This window comes from Syngnathus acus, chromosome 3 (genome assembly GCF_901709675.1).
Source record: "Syngnathus acus chromosome 3, fSynAcu1.2, whole genome shotgun sequence".
Taxonomy (NCBI): Eukaryota; Metazoa; Chordata; class Actinopteri; order Syngnathiformes; family Syngnathidae; genus Syngnathus; species Syngnathus acus.
Window position 1 is genome coordinate 2,635,764 of NC_051089.1, and position 22,870 is coordinate 2,658,633.

General features: G+C 40.0%; 1 protein-coding gene across 1 annotated transcript in view; it reads left to right on the top strand.

Moving 5' to 3' along the window:
* Window positions 1–22,870, top strand: part of LOC119119988 (protein kinase C-binding protein NELL1-like) — a 78,460-nt gene that overhangs the window by 28,011 nt on the left and 27,579 nt on the right. The window contains exons 6-12 of the mRNA XM_037246544.1: window positions 2,368–2,440; window positions 2,826–2,908; window positions 5,514–5,648; window positions 7,095–7,197; window positions 7,974–8,047; window positions 9,331–9,430; window positions 10,205–10,333. Coding sequence (XP_037102439.1) covers window positions 2,368–2,440; window positions 2,826–2,908; window positions 5,514–5,648; window positions 7,095–7,197; window positions 7,974–8,047; window positions 9,331–9,430; window positions 10,205–10,333 — 697 coding nt within the window. The remainder of the gene's footprint in view (window positions 1–2,367; window positions 2,441–2,825; window positions 2,909–5,513; window positions 5,649–7,094; window positions 7,198–7,973; window positions 8,048–9,330; window positions 9,431–10,204; window positions 10,334–22,870) is intronic.

The window sequence follows — 22,870 nt, forward strand, 5'->3', positions numbered from 1 at the left end:
TGACGCAACTATCGGAGAACCAACTTCAGATTTTTGCTCAAGTGTCAAAGTGTTCGATCTACTGCTATCGGTTCTTGCATATTAAATATTCACAAGTTACGAATCAGCAGGTCAGAAGAGTGTATTCTGATACAGGCACCTTGATTCAAGAATTTCTAAGCTGTCACAAATGTTTATGTATTTATTTTTTTGGTCATCTGTTGCAAGCCAAAATGAGTTCTTAGCTGTCACAAATTTTTTTTGGTCTTATGTTGCAAGCCAAAATTTTGCCCTGTACAGTACTCTTATATTCTAAAATCAGTTTGTTTTACATTTGTTCGTTTGTCATCTTAGTTTTTTTAACATAACACAGCTGAATTTCTTTATTTAAAAAAAAAAAAGTTTTTGTGGAGGCTTCAACAGATTACTGGCAATTTGATTCATTTTAACGAGGAATATTGATTTGACATATAAATTATGAACTTGGCAATGGAACCATATCATTATGTTAAGACAAAAAAATTACTAGGTAAATCATGACATAAAAAGGCTTGTCAGTTTATTTTTGTTTTCAAATTCAAAATAATAGCTCTAACATTTTTTGAGATATTTTTCTATGATTTATTTGAGGAGCCATCATGAAAAACACCCATTCAGACAATCAATTTTCCCATCTGACACGTCATCATTTCACATCAAGCAATCAAGTTTGCGTCCCTTCATAAATTGTTTTGTTGCTTTCAAGGATATCCTCCATCTCATTTTCGAGGTGGCTTATTTCAACACATACAAATAATAATAATAATACACAAAATAATGATTAAAAATTAATCCACCATATAATGTAAAAACATTTCAACACAAACACACTCGCACTTAATCACTCACATTTATGCTTCCCTTAAGCCTCGCCTCGCAGCAGCCACAATAAACATTTGTACATTTAAAATATTTTTTAACAGCGTTAAACTCACGGGTCAATTTAGGTGAAACTATCTCGGCGCAACAGACAACCATATTTCAAGTTCTAACTTTTAATGGTGATGAGTTGTATCGTCAGCCCTAATTCATACCACTGAGAGGAAATGATTACATGTTTGTGTTCAGCTCAGCACGTCTCCTAGCACAAGTTAAAACACATTTAGTCGCCCACACACTTCCAGCTTGAAATTGGATGCTTTTTCATACATTACAAATTTTCTTCATTACTTATTTAAGTGGGCAGCGCGGCGGTGTAGAGGTTAGAATGCATGCTTCGCTGCTGAGAGGCTTTGGGTTAGAATCTTGGCTCGGGCTCTTGTATGCGGTTTTCATACGAGGGTTTTCGCCAGGTAGAAATAAAATTCCTCACATGTAATGAAAAGGTTACAGTACTAAATATGCAAAATTTTCCATAAGTGTGAATGTCACTAAATTGGAGTCGGGAAAAAAAACATTTTAAATACCTGCCATAAAAGAAATACCATAAAATAAATCCCAACACCAACAAAATTTGCCAGCCCGTTGAAACTATTTTTTCATCTACAAATGCATTCTGGTAGTTCTTGGTCTTAAGAGGGCGATGTGTATTGTTTCCAGCATTTGTCTACTGGTGTGAGAAGAAAGAAAGTATTTCAGGGCTCCACTATAATTATCTCCTAATCGTAGACACTGATGTATGGTCAGCGCTTCTATATTACTGGATAGACATCTGTGATCTACACCTTCATTTTTATTCTGACACTTCTGACAACCTCTTCTGAAACAGCCAGTGCTCAGCCCGTGTGTGTGTGCATGTGAAAGAATTTGTGTGGGCAATCTGTGCTGCAATCCTGTTAGTCTCATGGCTCTCATACAAGATAGTGAGGCAAGGTGTTACTTGCCTCAAGACCACCCAAATGCACTATGAATGACTTTTCATATCCCAAGCAGATGACACATTTTAATGTTCTCAACGACCCAGTTTAAGGATAAATTGTTGGACACCGCATGAGGGGGATTTATCATTTTCCTTAAAGATAGTGATTTTTTTTCCCCCACTGTGGTTATCATAAGGACCGTCTTGTACTGCTTGTCATTCACAATGATTGGCAGACTGGTCAGCATGTTCACTTGCTTCTTTTTCCTCAATGTTATTTTCAAGGATCATATTGTACTTTTTTCCAGCCTTACCTGTGCGATTTTTGTCTCGTCATCATCGAAATGAGTTCCAACAGTTCCCGTCTAATAAATAGGGAAAAAATATTAAATGTCCATGAATTGCTTTCAAATGATTTCATCTAAATGTGAAACTCAACCTCTAATGTGTCCAGACACCGACTGATAAACATCAATAAAAAAAAAGGGGACTTGATGTATTGGGAAAAAACAAAAACCTCATCAGTGGCTCTCTCGCTTTCTTCTCGCCAGGGTATCATCCAGGATGTGAAGTTTGTTTTCGCTCCCAACGGTTACATTACCCAGTGTCCAAACCTCAACCGCAGTAAGTAACCACCATATTTTTCAAAAGCAAAAAGTACATTAAAGTAAAACGAACACGTTCCCTTTGTGAAATTGGACTGTGATATGATGGCGCTCACCAATATCATGCATCAAAAAAAAAAGTGTGCCATCCATTCCCCCTGCCCTACTTCTTCAGGAATATTCATCTCCCCACGATACTCTCCCACTTTTTATCTCCTCAAAGCTCAATCAGTATATCATGGCCCATAATCATTTTTTCTTTTAACTCATTCAGTGCCATTGACCGTTATAGATGTCAAAAATATGAACTGGGTTGGCAGTGAATGAGTTAAACTGGGTGTAAGACTTGGGTTTTGTTTACAATTGATCAGCTGTTTCAATTGTTGCTGCGCTCTTTCTTTCAGCCTGTCCAACCTGTAGTGATTTCTTGAGCCTAGTGCAAGGCATTATGGATCTGCAAGACCTACTTGCAAAGATGACCCTCAAGGTAAGCACAATCAATTGCCTCGCACAAAAGGAATATCCAATATTGTTCACCATACATAAAATGTACTTAAGTTCTTGTATCAATACAGTAAGTATCAATACTGTATGCCACCCACACAAGAAGACAGCAAAATAAAAAACTGAGTCGTTCCGTTCAAAAACTCGAGGTGGTTCATAGAGAGGATGTGGTGCGTCACAGGTCCGGCTTCTCCTACCGTACGGCTCGTTGGTTTTATTAAAATTCAGTTCCAGTGAGCTCTCCTGAAACTAAAGGGCCATCCTTTCCATATACGGCTTACATGTAGACGGGGACTGTTCATCTGTCAGACAGGCCGGTGGGACCATGTTAACACATATATATCTATCTGTGTGTGTCTGTGCTATTTGCATTGCCGTGACCGAGCATAGCCATTTTAGGTTTTGCAACTTGCTGTCTCCGAAACAATCATACACAATTGGAGTCTACAATATTTACGACGAAACATTACCATCCTGCTGTGTTCTTGACACGTTCTCTTTTCCCATTCATGCCACCTGGTTTGTTCATACAAGTCACAGCGGGGGGAGGATCCGATCATCTCCACTCCCCAAATGCCTTTTCTTTTAGTGGTGGGACTTGAAGAGTTCATCAAAGGGTGAATTGTTTCTTTTTGGAATGTCGTGAGTGAAAAAGACAGAGGTGATTCGAGCCATTGATTCCCTCGACATTTGCATATAGCATGCCTGTGCAACGGATTATGAAGAATCTCATGTGCTCAGAAAATTGGATTGACGAGGAAAGTGTGCAGATTGAAGAGTTCCATCTTCTCCTGCCATTTTATTATTATGCCAGAGTGCCTTTGCCTCTTGTATCAACCGCTCGAGTCACACGTCTATTAGCTTTCGACTCGTGTGATAGCACGCCGCTCGCTCGCTCGCTCACGATTTCCTGGAATGCGATTCCTCTGTGGCGCCTCGAGGCTGATGCTTTACCTTTCAAATGTGGGGCTTTTGTTTTGGGCTTTGACTGGGCTGCTTTTTAAAGCTCACGCAGCCCTACAATAGCCAATGGGAATGCCTCGAAATGAAATGTTTCTTTCTCTTTCTCTCTCTTCACTGATCAGTTCATCCTTTAGTTATTCATCGATGCCAATCTGAACTCTGAGCGTGTTTCTAGAATTGAAGTTTGAGTCTAGTCTTTGGCAGCAACCTGCTATGTGTTTATGGACCTTGCTTTGAAATGATCCGAGTAATGACTTTGGTCTACCAATATGTTCCTACTTATGCTGATTCATGAATCTTTCTCAACCTGTTCAACTGTTCACACTCATGATTTCATTTTCTCATAAATAGCAGGTTTGGGCCAGCTGGTCCGAATTAGCATAAGTAAATGCGTAGCAATGTTGATACAAGGGCATGAAACTGGAACACAGCAATGAGACCAATTTTTTTTCTTATTCATTTTTTTATATAGATTAATATTGCTCACGCTTGGCATGCAGAAAGTCAACTTATTTTCGGACAATAATTAAAATAAATAAAATTAGTTGGTTTTTTTCCAGTATCTAGTCTGTGACTCAGATTATGGTCTTTGAAAACTATTACACAAAATCGACTGAAACCAGACTAGAATACGGAATAGTTTTTAAAAAGTTGAATTACGACACACAGATGTTACCTGCTGGAAGCCAACTTGTTATCCACCAACTTTTTACTTCCATCTATTTAATTAGACTTCTTCATCTCCATAGCTGACCCTACCAATTTACGAAAAATAAGTAAGGCAGGCCGTCATATTTTGACCTACAGGCAACCTTAAACAAGTCAATATTTTAATTGAAGAAAAAAATGGTGGTATCTCTGAAAAGTGTGAGGACTACACGACATAGGAAATGAATGTATTTAACTCCAAGTTTTTCTTTTCACTATTGATTAAATCTTGCCCAGAATAAATCTACCGTAATTTCTAGACTATAAACCGCACCCGAATATAAGCCCCACCAGCTAAAATTTGGGAAATATCCTGTTTTGTTCATATATAAGCTACACTGGACTATAAACCAAAGATGTGTTAATGTTTAATTTCCATATATAAGAGAATATGCACAAATTATATAACATAAAAAGTTCATAGATAAACCGCACTTGGCTATAAACAGCAGGGTTCAAAATATGTGCAAAAAGTAGCTGTTTATCATCCGGAAAATATGGTAATGAAATTCCAAAATATTAGTGAATCACACCTGGTCTTTCATATTTCTGTCTTTCAAGTCGGGAGTCATTTGTATCACCATGAGATGCGCAAACACTTCTTTGAATGATGTCAAAGAGGCATCACACTGGAAGGACAAACATCAAGAGAATTGAGAATGAAACAAACTGGGGAAAAAAAGCAAAAGGAGATTTGGCCGGGATCTCAAGTCTATCTTTGCCATCACCGTAGCTGATGGCCTGAGGCCTGAAACACGAGCTGAATGAAGATCACTTCTTCTTCTTCCTCTCTCTAATGACTGGCTCCCAGTGGAGCTGAATTAAAGTTGGCATTTCAGCGAGGGAGGGGTGAGGGGTTAAACTGCTTGTATTGTCATACTTTCATTGAGTTTTGTGACTTCTGATGTCATTGGCAGTTAAATTACGCCGAGTCCAGGCTGACGCAGCTTGAGGGATGTCACTGTGAGAAGACTTGCAGTGCCAACGGCCTCGTCTACAGGGATAAGGAGCTCTGGGTGGAGCCGGAAAATTGCCGGAACTGTGCATGTAAGGTGAGTGTCACATTTTATAAATTAATATATAATACATTATTTAAAAGTACCGTATTTTCTGGACTGTAAGTCGCTCCGGAGTATAAGTCACACCAGCCATAAAATGCATAATAAAATTTAAAAAAATAAAAATAGAATAAGCAACAACAGGCTGAACGTATGCTAACGTTACATAAACACATCAACAAGGAGCTGAGAACGTGCCTGACATAATATATTAAGAGTTATTCAAATAACCATAACATGAATAACAAGTTTATCAAACCACCCATGTCACTCCAAATCATTAAATCCAACGAAATCTTCATCCTCAGTGTCACTTGTAAACAACGCTAACTCCGGAAGTACAAGATGCAGCGCTTCCTCTTCTACGTGGCTTACGTCAGACTCATCGTCAGTTGCAGTTCCAATTATTCCACAGACCTAGTGGTTAAGTGTGAATGATTAATAATAATTTTTAATAATTTCACACATAAGTGGCTCCTAAGTATAAGTCACACCCCCGGCCAAACTAGAAAAAAAAAAGTGACTTATAGTCCGTAAAATACGGTAAATCAAATGAAATTAACATCCAATGTCATGTCTGTGAATTTGTGGCCAGGCATGGGTAAATAACACTTTTGGACGGTGTTGAAGGAAATATTCCATAATAGCTTCTTTCCTTTAGTATTTCTTCTTTGTCAGACCCAATTTGCTAGCTCCAGGCAGCACACTGATAATCGCCGCCTAATTAGCCTCCCTGTCTGCTCACACACATGGCAGCCAGACTTTGAAATGTGCTGAATCTGGCCATCGAGAGCCTTTGGTAATTCGACTTACTGTATCGCAGCACAGCTAGTAGTGGGCAAAGTGTAGCTGGTGTGAGCGTATCGTTAAGTGATGTGTGTGTATCCCTGGGAAGTCGTTCCAATGAGTCATGAAATGACGAGGCGTCTGCGAGGAGAGATCAGCTTCAAAAGTCATGTCAGTCCTCCGGGGCCTCCGTACCAGCAGACCGCTCGGTGTCGTTGGTGCCATCCTCCAGCACTTGCGGATATATCACTTCATAGAGATTGTGTGTTTTTATACTATTAGACGGGGGAGGGAGGGGGATCCGACTAAAGCTGGATGAATGGATATTATTGCGTCAAAAACGAAAATCAATTTAAAGCACAGCCCAGAGAACCAAAAGTGAATAAAATATTTTTAAGCAGTATTTGTTTGTCTTTCACTGTTGATGACACTGATGATAGCGGTTAGCTTGAAGCTATTCAGCGGGCCAAACAACACGTCTTACTTTTATGTTTTTGCTTTTAATATTCTGGTGCGCTCATTAAATGGAGTGCAGAAATTGAAAAGTGTGAATAATTGTGTTTTTGAAAGCATTATTTTTTTCATTTTTTTTAAGTGCATGTACCCAGAAATTACACAAGTTTCATTTGTTTTCATTTTTTTGTTTTTTTACAGAATGGAGTAGTAGAGTGCCGCAGGATTTTCTGTCCTCCTGCCAATTGCTCCGAGGACTCTTTGCCAGTACATGTGGAGGGGACCTGCTGTAAGAAATGCAGACGTGAGTACAGATGATAAAAATACGCTTAATCAGGGGTGGAGCTACGGGGTGGCCACTCGGGGGCGGCACTCTCTGGCTACCCCTACATCTAGTTGATGAATGTGATTCTATTGTGCAGATAATAATTTCGCCATTTCCACACGGCCACATAACACTGGAGAATCCCAAACATCGGTTTCATGTTCATCTATTTTAAGTATCTCAACAAACATCTTGGCCGAGGATAAAGAATACGCGTTTGGTAAATGCTCAAAAATTCATGTGTGTTTTGCAAACCGAGTAATCCCCTTTCGAATAGTCTGCCTTTGAATAATTCCAGCTCGACTGTTATTTTCTCTTCCGCTTTGCATGCTCAGTCTTCCTCCTCTTCCTCCCATATGAACATCAGAACTCTGGCACAGGCAAACAAGGGAATTATGATGCAGACTTGTGAGCGTGAGCTCCACGTCCCCTACACCCGGGGGAGAAGAAAAGCAGGACTTCACATGATAGGCTTCATTGTCTATTTCTGTTTTATTGCCAGAGGAATATGTAGCCGCGTCTCTTGTGTTGTATTCTTAATGCATGGTTACATTTTCCCCCCTTTGCTTGGGCTCACTAGCCAAGGACAAGTCATTTTATGGACTCAATTAACCGGCTGTGTTTGCAGTGTTTGCCTTGGAACCATATTCACGCGCAATCGCACGTGGGCTATTTGTTGTTTCAAGTACTCTGAGTTTTCAAAAGATTTTAGTTTGTGCTGACCTTAATGGAGTGTTTCTCCCTCTCCACTTCAGCAAAATGCAATTACATGGGGCAGGTCTTTTCTGAGGGTCAACGTGTTTTATCCAGGAGCTGCAGGGAATGCAAGGTAAATCTTTTTTTTTTTTGGGTGCTTTGTTTTGCCTTTTGAATGGCAATCAGCTCTCCAGGCTGCATTTGTCTTCCGACATGAATGTGTAGCGACTGCTCGACTTGTACATATTCATTAAGGCGGGACAATTTGTTAGTGTTCCATTTGACTTTTGATTGACTCAATCTGTTTCTCTTTGTTACCAAATAATCAGGAAGCCAGGTAATTAAAAAAGCAAAAGCAAAAGAAAACCAATTAATGTGGGAATACAAAGGCCTCATGTGAACTGCTGTCTTATCACCGCGTGGATCATAATTGAATGCATTCTTCGTATTAACAATAGGTCAGATGTGAATGTTACTCACAGGTCGGACATTTAGTATCTGCAAAGTCTGTCTGCATGTCGTATACTATTTGTGAGTGAGCTGCCTATTCCGCCTTTCAATGTCAATCTCCTCAGTAGTGAAGTGTTGTGTGAAAGACGTTATGAAACATAATTTAGACAGTTTGTGACACTGAACCTTCTCCAATTCATTGGCCTTCACGCAGCCTTCCCACACCTCCAAAAAAGGACACTTAGGTTCGATAGCTCTTTACTGACGGCAGCTCAGCGTTCAACACGGTCGTTTCAACCAAAGCTCAACAGAGATTGTACTTCTTGATTCAGAATAGCCCAAGCCACAACCCCAGCAGTTTTTACAGATGTACGGCGGAGCATATCCGCACCAACTCCATCATGGAACGGTATGGGAACTGCACCGTAGAGGACGGACGGGGCTCCCTAGTGTGTCATTAAAATTGCACAACACATCTGCGGAATAGCCTTTACATCATATTGATGACAGCCGTGGCACAAAGAAGACACCGGGCGTGATCAGAAAGCGCACACATCCGGAACACACATTTTTCATAAGGCTGAGGCTACGGAAGCGTAGCAGCTCAAATAGCAAAAGTGAAAAACACGGGTGCTTCAATTACATTGCGTACAGAATACGCCTGTTGACATTTAATGAGAGGTTCTGGGTGCTGGTTGGTGTAAAATATAACTTGACAAATAAGATGAAAACAAAGGGTAAGTAAGTCGCACATGAGAGCACCTTCAACGGAGCGGGGTTGATGAGGAACCGGGAGGTGAAGGTGAGATAATACAATGAAATATTCTGGGAATAGCCAAGGTGACATAGAACGTGCGGGACAAATGTTGTGTGCGGGACACATAAAATGATGTGGCCGGCCGGATCTGGCCCCCGGGCGTTGAGTTTGACACCAATGCTATATGGTATGCTGCACTCTACTTGCAGAATGGTCTGATGGTGAGAGTCACAGAAACCTGCCCAGAGCTCAACTGCTCTGTCAGTGAGCAGATATTAAGAGACGGGAGATGCTGCAATGTTTGTCAAGGTAAGGTCACTTTGCATGTCAGGGTTAGGATTACTTGATCCCTTGGCACACACACAAATGCTTCGCTGTGAGGAATTTAAAGACAGGTTGAGTGATGAGAATACACTCTGCCCCCGTGCAATATTTATTGTCTCGATTGACCACTTTGATTGTTTCCTAGCCGAGAAAATTAGCCGTAGCTAGCTAGGCTAATTTGCCCAAACGCTGTTGCTTCAGCAGACAGCTATTACTGGTGAATGAAAGTGTGAATAAAAGTTCCGAAGATGATACGGAATAAAAAGATTAAGGCTGGCCGTTGAAGTAAACGATAGAAAATTAAGCAGCAAGATGGCTAGTGAGAAAGCCGCTGATGATGGGGGATTAGCTATAATGCAAGATTCTATTTTTACTTTCAAAATTGGCGTCCGAAATAATTGCGGGAAAGAAGAGAATTTATTTTGTAAGAGATTGAAGTTGTCTCCAAATTCAAGTGTGACTTGCACTTTAATTGTAAATCTCCTGCGTGACCGCAGTTCTGCAATTTGTTAGGCTTCTAATTGATTTTGGGTAAACATCTGATTAGTTGTGCTTTAATTTTATTAGGGGTTGTGATTCATCTTGACATAACTTGCAATATATCTGCGGAGTAGAAGAAAAAGACATCATGACTTAAATACACATCGCTGGTGTCGAGCGGAATCCTCGTACTTTCAAAATTAGTCATCCAGGCAAGTCATGTTGGTGATGACTCGAGAAAAAGTGTTTTTCATACTTTGGTGTTATTTTCTTTTATAGGTTATGACTTCTGCGCCGAAGGGGTCATCTGCGGGGAAAACTCTCTTTGTAAAAACAAGGTCACTAAAGCGGAGTGTGAATGCAAGAGCGGCTACGCCTCCATTCACGGCGACTCGACTTACTGTGAAGGTAGGGACAATATTATATTTTTTTTACCCTGCTCAAACTCCAGGACCGACTCTTTATAAATGGAGAGCATTCCAATTTTTATTACATCACTTCACCCTTGTCAACTGTCATGTTCCCTGATTTGACTGCTTGACTGGCTGGCTGCCCCCTTTAAGACTTTAATAGCAGCCATCTTGAAATGGGAGCATGTTGAAGTTATCCAGCCGAACCCAAACGGCTTTATCTAAGAGTGTCAGTGTGCTTGCTGTTTACTGATTGTTGGACTTGGCTGAGCAAAACGTCGCCTCTGGGTGCCGGAGGCTCAGACTACTTGTGATGGAGCTAATGGTTGTATGCGATGAAGACGCTCGGGCATGCCATTGGCCAGATTGAAGGATTTTCTCATTGCTCTGGGCTGTTGTCTTTGGTTCGGCACCACCCTGGACTGAATCCTCTGAAAATGCTGAGAGCCGGGGAGCCTGGAGCCTTTCAGTGTGTTTGCTTCTGCTTGATCTGCGTGGTAAAGAGGTTTACCCAAAGCACCACTCCCATCCGAGAATGTCGGACGCCGTGCGAGTGAGGATGGGAAGACGCTGATTGTTGGATCGACAATGTAAATCGGCAAGCCGTAGCATTGCCCGTCTTTGGGGATTTCACTAAAGACGGCTCAAGTTACTGTTGTAAATGGATTAGCCGGAAGCTTCTTACCCTTCACTTTTGATACATTTGACATGACTTCTTGATCGCTTCGAAATTTGTTTGACCTGTTTGGCCTGCAGCTTTCGGTGTTATAGCAAGTGACCAAATATTAATTAGCATTTTCTTTTTGTGAGTGACTGCATGTGTAATAACAATATGTTGCCTCTGTCAGGTCAGTCAGTTGTGTGATTAACATTCAACTATAGAGAAACTGATAACTAGCTTCTGATCACTCCATTTAGCCCTCAATCGTTAAATGAACCTAAAATAAGCTTGGGCAAATTCAGATATTGTCCAACAATATAATTTTAGGGAAAACAATTTCACAGTTTCAATTTATTATTATTATTATTATTATTATTATTATTATTATTATTAATAATAATTTTATTTTCTATTTATTTCTTATTTTCTATTTATTTCTTATTATTTTTTGTGTTGATGCCATGTAATATAAAAAGTAATGTGTATATATATATATATATATATATGTTTGTTCTTAACAAAAATAGTGACGTATACGAGAAAATTTTGTTTCCCAAAATGTTTCTTTCCATGCTAATGTAGCGTGTTGCTCCCCGCCACTGTTGTTAAACTGCACGGCTTATTCATTGGCTTTTCTCTTTCCACTCCGTTCCAATTGCACTTTTTCACATTTCTACTAATGGGCTTATGATCATCTTATTATCCTCATCAGCTCTTGTTTATCCCGTCAGTGAGTCTCCCAGCATATCGAAATACTCGCTCAGTGCCTTAGGACACAAACACATTAACGCTGGTTTTGTCTGGCTGACAGTTCTCTAATTACAGCCTGGAACAATGATGTTTTTGTTCAAACACAATTTCTTAAACCTAATCAACATCATCTGTTCAAGTATAACGAAGACAATATAATATCCATCATTTCAATACGACACTTGAAAAGAATAATGGCGATAATGAGGAAGTGGTACAGTCAGAGATTTGTTTAGATTAACTTCTTCATGTTCATCTATTCCCTTTCAAGCACATGCCGTATCTTGTTCAAGGTCACAGATAAAACGGGGGCAATCCCAGCAGACTCGCCCGTCAATCACAGTATGGTATAGACAAGCATTCACACCTAGATGATAATTGAAAGTAGCTTACATGTTTTTTTTCCATGAGTCAGGCCTTTTTAAAAAAAAAAAAAAAAAAAAGGGCCAGGTTTGGCCAAGGTGTGTGTTCGGGCTCCTTAGTAAAACAAATTCAACAGGATGCACACGACCCCACTAAGCTGGCAGCACATCGCCCGCCATACCGTCCATAATATGTAAATGCACCATATCGTCTTTCACTTTAATGGTTTGTTTAGGAGACGTCTCCAGCTGTTCGCAACACTTTCATGAAGCCGTTTGCTTTCTGTTCTAACTCAACCGCAGAAGTTCGTTTTTAAATTGGCATGGGTTTCATTGCGCCTCCAGTTGTGTTTTTCCAGTAAATATTGACCAAATGAATATATAGAAGCATATTTTCATGATGGTCTCTTCAGTAAGGGCCGTATTCTTTGACAGTATTCCTTTGCAACGCGATTCTTGCCGGCTGTCCTTTTTTCTGCAGCGGTTAACACGATTAGGACCTACTGTGAGGCCAACACATCAAAACTAACAGGGCAATTTCTGTTTGTTCAGCTCACTTTCATTTAGCCTCCAGAGCGGCTGGACCTCAGACATCATATGTGTGATGTGTCCCTTTAGCTAAGAGGCTGTGGGGAAGCGCTTTATGACGCCCCGTGATCTCCAGTCAATCTCAGCTGACAGCGCAGATGCTTTCAGCATTTTTATTCTTTGCCTTTACTTTTCTGACCTTTAAGACACTGTAAAAATGTTTCGTATTTACCCGTCAACTGTGGTATTTAACGCGCCGCTATGGTAAATGACTAATTGCTGTGCTGTTTAGTGTTGAGGTAAATTTCAATTTGGAATGGTATCAAAATATGGGGGGGTGACAGTAGCAACAATTAATTGGTTTTGGGTATTTTATGGTTATTTTATTTTCACCTTTCCCCCTGTCCCTGTAGAGATCAAATGGTGAATGTTTCTCAGCATTTTTTAAAGGATTTTTGAGCTTTGGAAAAATATTATCAGCATTTTTGGGCTTTGGAAAATATGATTTTATAGATATATATTTTTATAATATTATTATAAAAATATTATTTTTCTCAGCATTTTCTAAATATATTTTGGGCTTTGGAAAAATATTATTTTGTCTTATTTTTTTATATTATCATTATAATATTATTTTGCAGACCCCCTGGGATATCCTTGGCCCCCCCCAAGAAAAAAATCTAGCTCCGCCAGTGGCTTGTAGAAGATTGTGTCTACCCACAATTTTGTACCCAGTAGAGGTGCAATTATTATGTCCGTAGATGATCTGAGATCATCTGCGATATTTAGTTTAGGGCTAGCTGGACACTGAGGGATTGACAGCTCATCGTAGCAGCACCAGTGAGATATCGAAAGATGAGGGGGCAGCAGCATCAAACACACAGGATGAACGGATCCATGGGGGAGAGCAAAGCGGCAAGATTCATATCCTCACAGTTTGGAAATGAGCTAATCAAGGGCAGCGCCTGCCTGCAGAGCTTCCATAGCGGGGATGAAAGTGTGTTTGCGAGCTTGTGTAGATGCCGTGGGATTGCAGATAAACTCGGGGAAAACATGACGTCTCTGCATGAATCGCAGCGTCTGCTTTTACTGACTGCAAAATCTTTTTCTCCGCTAAGGTCAGTCACACATAACTGAACCTCTGGAGGAGAATAGCACGGAAATATTTCCGCACTCTCGTCATGTATCGTGTTTTGCTCATCTTCCGACTCTATCGCAGAGTATTCGGAGAGGAGTCATTAATGGTAATGCTCTCAATGTAAAAGAATGTGGCAGATTGATTGGGAGCAATTGATAATAACCCTCATTTGTCCTTATTCAGCGTCAGGGATGGGAAGAGCATTATGCATCTCTCTCCTGCGGGACTGGCCGGGAAGACTGACTGAATTGTGCTCACTCAGTGGCATTGCAGAATAATTGGCTCTTTTTTTTATTCTGCGAATCAATCAGGTTCTCGGTGGGAACTCTGCCTCTGAGGTCTTAAAACAAGAGCGTAATGGCAGGGAACCGGGGCGTATGTTGCTCCTCAATTTGGAATATTGGAGGTCGAGGAGGAGGGGATCCAATGGAGAGGAACGCTAATGTGCAAAGGAAAGCTTTTTGCCACCCCCCTTTTCTCTCTCTCTCTTTGTTTTTTTATATCATAACCTAAAACCAAACAAACTTACAAGCACTTAATGAGTGAGCCCCATTGTGCCTTAGCCTAAAATTTGTGGTTCCCAGTCGTCGTTAATTACTTATTATAGGGTTTTATTGTGTTTTGTTATTTTTATTTTTTACTCTTTTTCTTATATTATAGGCTGGGGTATTGAAGTACGTCTTCAAAATTAATATTTTTGTTTTATCTTTTAATTTTTTCTATTATATTATAGGCTGGGGTACTGAAGTATTTCTTAAAAAATTAAAATTATTCCCTAAAAAGGCTTTATTTGCCCTCTTGTTATCAAATCTCCCTTGTAGTAAATTGATTATTTATACTAAAATGTAAGTCTTATAAACTATAAAGAAACTGTAATCAAATGATTTTTTTATTTATTTATTATCATATTTGTACTAAAATGTAAGACTATAAAGAAACTGTAATCAAATGAAAAATTGTTTACCTCTGCGAGTTGAGTCCTTTGTAAACACGAAACATCTCAGGTCCAGGCTATTGTAGAATGAGGACTCCCCACCCCGTAGTATTTAGAGTAATACGCCCTTGTCCTTTTTTTGGACTACAGAGGTGAGCTCAATGGGCAAAAACAAGGGGCAACGTTTTGGAAAAAAACAAAAACATTTTTAAAAATAAATAAATGTAAGGTCTGCTGCCGCCGCCGTCACAGGACTGGTGAAATGTCAGCGAACGACCCGAAGTAAATTACAGGTGCTGTTGCCTGTCTCACTGAACAACAACAACAACATGTTTATACACTGCGGCACACACAGGCGCCCTTCAAACTCACTTTTGGGTGGCATCCATCTCTGCCATCTGCACAACACTGACTGCATGCTGTCCTTGGCATCACCCCGGCCCCTTGCCTCATATGGTTATTTATCCCTTCTTATTTTCCGTTCAATTTCCGATCCATTTTGGTGCTGTGGGGGGATTGCTGTGCTAATCCTTAAACCGGAGGGCCTGCTGCTTAAATTTCCCCTGGAATGAAGCCTAAAAACAGCCATGCTGCCTCCAACTATTCATTTGTTCAACGTGGCCAAATCGGCTGAATTGCTGTTTGGTTTCGTTTTGTAAGCATGAATGATTACTTTTGAAACCTTAAAAACCTTCCCATTTGGATATTTTTAAAAATGGGATTTCTCATCCACCGCCAAATGGCTGGTGCACACGTCCGCTCCACGACTTTCATGTTGTGTTCGCTGGCAGAGAGCAACTTGCTTTTACAGTCTATAAAATTGGAGAAACTAATAGAGTATATGATGTAGTGAAAATTTCGATTCACTAAAGAGTATTTTCAACAAAAGACACCAGTTGTGTAATTTGTGTTTCAATGTTCATTGTGTATAAAAAAAAAATATATATATATATATAATACATAAAAAAATCAACTTCTAGCTAAAAAAAGAATAAATCCATTGGTGACTCCATGAATATTCAAGCCTAGACATTCATTTGATGAGGAAATGTCAGCCAAGCCTCCAAAGCGGTCCGCTTTGTTTGAGGATTTATTTTTTGCCGTCCGACGTCATGTCAAGGATTTTGCCTCGCGGTGGTGATTTTATGCTCAACTGCATCCGAACGATTCTTACGGGCTACCCCATATTCATGTCTTATTTAACTACTGACAATTAAAGCTGCCAGCAGCATTCCATGCTAGTTGTCGCCGCTTTAATTGCGTTAGCGCGTTGGAGATGAGCTGTGACTTTGGACTGAAGCTCTTCCTTCAGCAATCAGCATATTTTTAATGTTCCAGTAATCTCATTATTAAAAAAAAAAAATCCTTCTCCATGTAAATTCAAAGTTTCGTATTGGCATCATTCCCTTGGGAGATTAAAACATATTTAGGTCTTTATTTTATTGCCTTTACAGTTCAATTATGCAAAATTTTAAAAAGTTAAGGTTGCTTTTTGCAAGCTTTTCTATTAATTAATTTATTAATTTATTTATTTTTAATTTGTATTTAATTTGCTATTTTTTTTAATTTATTTAAATTGTTTTGTATTTTTGTATTTTAAAATGGCCGCCAACATAACACTTAGATGCCCTACCCAATAAACACTACAAGGACATCAGGTCAACTCGGCACCAAATGTTCTTTACTGTATATATATTTATGTTGTAATAGAGCAGATCTAGTACATTCCAGCACATTTATTATCTCCTGTGGCACCTTGTGTGACAATCCTCTTGATTTTCCAAGGTGACTCTCATATTTTTTCACGACATCCTCCTGCAGTTTCTTCTATTTGTCATATGATCTCGAAAGGACGGCAAACAAGGTAGAAGAAAAAAAAAAGCAACAGAAGTAAATAAATACTAAAGCAAATGTCAGCTAGTACATTCAGAAAAGCTTCCAATGTGATGTTTGGAGCTATCCTAAATAACATCTGTGCTTGTGATTGACACAAAGGTAAACTGCCTCTTATCTGTTCGCACAAAATAATCAGCATAGCAAAATGGCTGCTTGGTTGGCAAAGCAACAACAGTTATCAGACGATTAATCGAAAGCAGAGCACGCCTGTCACCTGACTGTTCGCGTATAACTTTGATCTTACGCCTCATTCCTGTTCGGTTGCTAAAGTCTATTTCATCCAAAATGCGAACGTACAGACATTACATAATTCGTTAACCATTTTACCTGTGGTCCTGGATAAGTGAATCGATGCTTAGATGTACAAAAACCAAAGCAAGTCATTCTCTTAAAGATGCTATTCATATCTTCAAGCAGCTTCTAGAACAGTTTGCGCCAATTAAATATGTATAGGACGGAATAAAAACGCTCTCCGTGTCTTCTCCTGTTTTCCAGCTGATGTGTAAATATCAGACAGAAAATGGTCAACTACTAAAACTTGCATGACTTTCCAATAGCGAGATTACGCCCCCGACTTCGACTTAAAAGAGCGAGATGTGGAAAAAGTCGAGCATTATTGGTCATTAAAATGCATGTTTTGGAAGAAAGTGAATCGGCAGTCGAGAATGCGATGTTTTGCGCGGTCGCTGATGCTAAAATAAAAATGAATCATTCGAGAAGCAGCGGCAAACTCTGCAGCATCTGCTACTCACTGCGCTTAACAAGATGTCTGCTCTGCCCGCAGCCTCACCTTCTGCTAATCAACACCTCTGTCATTCTTTATTCATGCAACTGGATTTTTCTTAGCAAATGCGATTACCTCATTGCCTTCTCGACCCGACAAAAATAGCAACCCCGAGTATCGATATCCGCAATTCTTTATATTCAAGCATATGCCGCGTTACATAAGCAAACATATTTCTGCTGAGTAGCAGCCACAGTTTGGGGGGAATGCGATTGTCATTTGGTATGATGAATGTTTTTCTCGAGCAGATGTCACCTGGTGACAACAGTATGCTCCCTAAATAGATTCCTCCGTCCACATTATTGATTCTGATCCAGTGCAGGTTTTTGGGGATGTGGAGTGAATCCCATCCGGCAAAGGGTTTCATCAAAGGGCTGAAAGAGGGAAAGCGTTTTTAAAATTATTAAATATACTATTAAATATTATTTATTAAATATATTTAATTTTATTAAATATATTATTAAATATCATTTATTAAATATATTTAATTTATTAAATTATAATTGTTGAAATGCTCTGTGAATATTATCCGGTACTTGAGTGAGGATATAATGTTTTTGTTGGAGTTAAAAAAATAAATAAGCCCCGCCCCCTCCATCCTCCTCCATACATAAATAAGGATCATCTGCTGACTATCACTCGACAAATTTGAATTTACATAACGTAGCAACTAGCAGGTTACATAAGGGCTTTCTGGTTTTGCATTCCATTTGCATACTTGCAAGGAATTGTTGGCACTAAGATGACATGGCAAATTATTCGGTGTGGCGTTTAATTATGTAACAGCGATTTATATTGACTTTTTATTCCACGTTATTTGCAGAGGTTATCAAAAATGAAATAGTTTTGCTTCTACATCATCGTCATAGTCTTTACAAGAAATTGTACCACAAATTATTATCTTGTAGCACGAGCATGATTCCAAACGACAAGCATGACATAAGTCAAAGTCAAAGTCAAAGTCAGCTTTATTGTCAATCCCTTCATATGTCAAGACACACAAAGAAACCGAAATTCCGTTTCCTCTATCCCACGGTGACGAGACATACAAGTAGACGACACAAACAATAAATAATACACAAAAAATAACAATATAAATAAAATGAGCGATGAATAAATAATAAACCAATAACCCAATAAATAAGAGGAGCAAAACTGAGCCAGCATGCATACAGCAGACAGTAAGCACAGCGCAAAGAACAGGACGCTACGCTGAAAGGGGGAGCGAGTTCAGGATCCTAACAGCCTGGAGTATGAAGCTGTTGGAGAGTCTGGTGGTGCGGGAGCGCAGGCTCCTGTACCGCCTCCCAGAGGGCAGAAGATCAAACAAAGAGTGAGCGGGGTGACTCACATCACTCACAATCTTGGTCGCCTTGCGGGTGAGATGGGAGGTGTAAATGTCCTTCAAGGAGGGGAGAGAAGCACCAATAGTCTTACCAGCCGTCTTCACTATGCGCTGCAGGGCCTTCAAGTCGTAGTCAGTGCAGCTGCCACCCCAAACAGCAATACAGCTGGAGAGGACGCTCTCAATGGTGCCGCGGTAAAACGTAGTCATGACGGCCGGAGGAGCGCCCGCTCGCCTGAGTTTCCGAAGGAAGTACAGGCGGCGCTGGGCCTTCTTCGCCAGTGATGCGGTGTTGGTGGACCAGGAGAGATCCTCACTGATGTGCACCCCCAGGAACCTGGCGCTGCTCACTCTCTCCACCACCGCACCGTCGATGGTCAGTGGCAGGCGTTGGGCGTGACCCTTCCGGAAGTCAACAACAATCTCCTTGGTCTTGTCGACGTTCAGCAGGAGGTTGTTGTCCCTGCACCATGTGGTCAGAAGGTCAACCTCCAGCCTGTACTGAGTCTCGTCTCCCTTGGTGATGAGATAAAGCTCAATGTGCAATAAATCTCACTCCCCGCACATTCAGTGAGACATAAAAGAAAAAAAAAAAGAGAGCAATCCTCCTCCAGTTGTGCATCAAAAGAAAAGAAAAAAAAAGACACTTATGCTGTCCTGAGAATCAGCAGAGGCGATCGCTCACCGTGATTCGTCTTTTGCTTTGGCACTTGGCATTCACCTTGGTTAGGGATGTTCATTAGGATGAATGTGAAAGTCACATTGCAGTTAATAATTCACATGAAGCCAAGCACAACTGACAGTGATGGAGCGCTTGATTTTAACAACCTATCAATTACATTTACTCCTTTTTCTCACGTTCTCTAAATGCTGCCGTATTTAATGTTTGGTTTTTTTTGCCGGTTTGTTGGTCGTTTTGGTTATTAATGATATGATGCTGTTTGTTTGCCGAGCTTTTTGTCCTAGTTCTGCTGTGCTGTTCCTCTAAAGTGTCTGTGCCACCGTTTCCTCTGCTTTGTAATTTTCATTGCTTAGTAATGAGAACGTGTCATGTCAGCTCAGCAGCATCCCAAATGAATACAGTGAATATATGAAATTCCCAGTAGCTCGCAGAAGAAAGCAAGGCACATTTTAATGCATAAATGTAAAATAGATAGCGAGTCTAGAGAGGCTCTATCGGAAAAGTATGGGGAAATTTGGAAAATGCAAAAAATATTGTGACAGTGATGGAAAGTGATGCTGAAGCTTTCTTTGACAACTTTGGGTGCATGTTATTACTTTTTCCTCACTAATGCTGTAGAGATATTTTTGTTAATAAAATAAGTTGACGAGCATACTTGGCGACGGGACCCTGCGTCATTAATGTCGATGACGACTATTACTGGCATACATAGAGTTAATCTGTCGTTCCTTGTCCTTGCGATGATGCTACCTCCGGAATCCATCTACATTTTCCCTACTTGACTTCCTTTTCGATCTATTGCGGTGATTTGGAGAGCGCACGCTGAGCGACACACGTATGCTTACAAACACAACATCATCTCGGTCGTCCGTGTGACTTGCGTGAAATGTTCTTCTGCCGCAGAGCGGGGAGCACATCTGACAGTTGCTCCCTGCGTCCTATGCCCCCCCACCCCCCCCCGTTGCGCTTCTCTTGCCTCGCTCCATAAGATATTTATAAGCATTTTGATAGTTTTCTTCCACTCTCTATCATCTGAGGTGAATGCTGTCATGTTACATTAGTCCAAAAACCCCGCTGCCGCTGTCCTCCTGCTCCTGCTCTGAAGATCCCGGCACACCGCACACTTCGTTTTAGACCGCTATAGAAGTGCTTGTGAATTATTAATAGGATTAAGCGGCAAGCGCATCCTCCCCAAGTCGAGCAGTTTGAACTTGTTTTGGAATGGATGCAGCAAGAAATTAATATGATTATCAGCAGATGGATAATAATAATAATAATAATAAATACAAATAAAATAATAAAAGCTAATAATAATAATAATGGCATCTTCCAATGAGCAAAAAAAGGAAAATGATGAGTGTAATGACTTGTTTACAGCTGCTGGAACTGTCAACAAAGATAGCGATTAGCATTAGCCAAAAATGATAACACAATCACCGTTCACCAGATTGACTAGCGATGCTCAAACTTCTATTTTGTCTGTCAGAGGTTCCCTTTCTCTTCTTCACTTGAAATTGCTAGCATTGTAGTTGCATTGCGAGGAAATAGTATCTTACAAATAAAACCCCCAAAAAATGGGTTACTCGAGAATCTGATGGAATAATCGATTGAATAATTGATTCGAAAAATTAGTTTGTGACAGCCCTACTACGCAGTTACTTTTTAGATGAATTTTGACACGATATTATTTGACTATATCTAGTTAGTCTCTCGACGAACTCGGTTTAAACAAAATATGCCCTGAATTACATTTTTTTAATGTTGCCAGTGAGGGTTCCCGACTGGCTCGTAACAGTTCACCACATTAGGGCATTCCTTTTAATATAGCATATGCGTGCACACAAACACACACACACACCTACACACACACGCACACATACACAAAATGGGGTTTGCCACTGAGTATAGGAGATGAATGGCGAAGTGCTCACAATAAACGAGGTGATTTCCGTGATGAAATAGAGCGATAAAAAGTCAGAGGAGAAAGTGAATTTCCTCTCACGCTCTCTCCCTCTCTCCAACTCTCCTGCTCCGTTGACCAAGCATTCATCATGACATAGGCGTGATGGAGGACACATACACACAGACAGTAGATGAAGTGGAACCTGAAATCATCTCGAGTAAATCAGGTTTAAGTTGAGTGTTAAAAATGTGTCTCGCTCAGCGCACGTCTGGCAGGTGACCTTGACGTGTGCGGGGCGAAACTGAAGATGAACAAACCTGCGTGTCGCCTTGGAATTGATGAGGACTGAACTAAGCGACCGTGGTATTGTTCAGAGGTCAAAGCAAGGTCATGTTGGCAGTATCTTTTTACACAGGAAGCCGTTAAGTTGGAAATCAATCGATGACATTTTTTTCCTTTATTTTTTCAGTTTCTGGGATATGATCTCTTCATGGTTGAATGCGCTTTCTCTTGTTTTCATGTTTTTAAATAATAGTTAGAATCATGTTTTGCCATTATGCTTAATTAGACACTTGATGAACTTCAGTAATGATTGATTTAAAAAATCTTTTAAAAGATTTTCTCCATTTAGATTGGGCAGTTATTTTTAGGCAATTATATATATATATTAAATACAGGATGGAAATTATTTTGTCATTTTGAGAATATGTTTTGTACATGATCTGTTACTGCCACTAAAATATAATGTGGAGTCAAAAATAAATAAATAAATGGGATGAATGAATGAATGAATGAATGAATGAATGAATGAATGAAGGCAATTCTTAGAGACATCAAGGTGAGATTCAGTGCCCTGTGACAATCTGATATCTTGACAGTCGAGAACCAAAATTCATCATCCAAGTCGATGCGGATACCTTCACAGTTAATAGAAGCGTCCTCCAGAATTCCGGAGTTGAAAAAAATGGATCGGCTGGTAAGTCAGCTTTTGAGTGATCTCCATGTCGGAGTGACAAACACAATCATGTTGGCTGACTTGCTTTGATTTGTGCTCGAAAAGTGGAACGTCACCTCAACCCACCGTCCTGTCGAACATCACGCCATCAATACAATATCCATTTTAGAGGGCCCTCACTCTGGAATGAGCTACCAATCCATATTCGATCCATATCTTCACAGGTTGCTTTTAGAAAGCACCTGAAACACCACCTTCTCCACTCATGATCCTACCAGTCCAAAATTACTCCACCGCACTCAGCTGATCCATACTAAGAACATCAACTTAAACCACTATTTATACCCTGATTCTTCCTTGTTTTGTTATTTTCTGTTTGCAGTTCTTCTGCTTCCGCTCAGCTATTTTCTTACCTGGTGTTTTTTGATTGTTTCAACATCACTAAAGTGTCAAATTTTGTTTCTCTTGTTTCTCATTTTGTATAGTGTATTTGTTTATGTATGTATACGTTCACTTTCGTATATATGCATATATAAATATGACGATTTAATATTTAGCTAGTTATGCTTGTGTTTATTCATTGATGTTTATTCATTT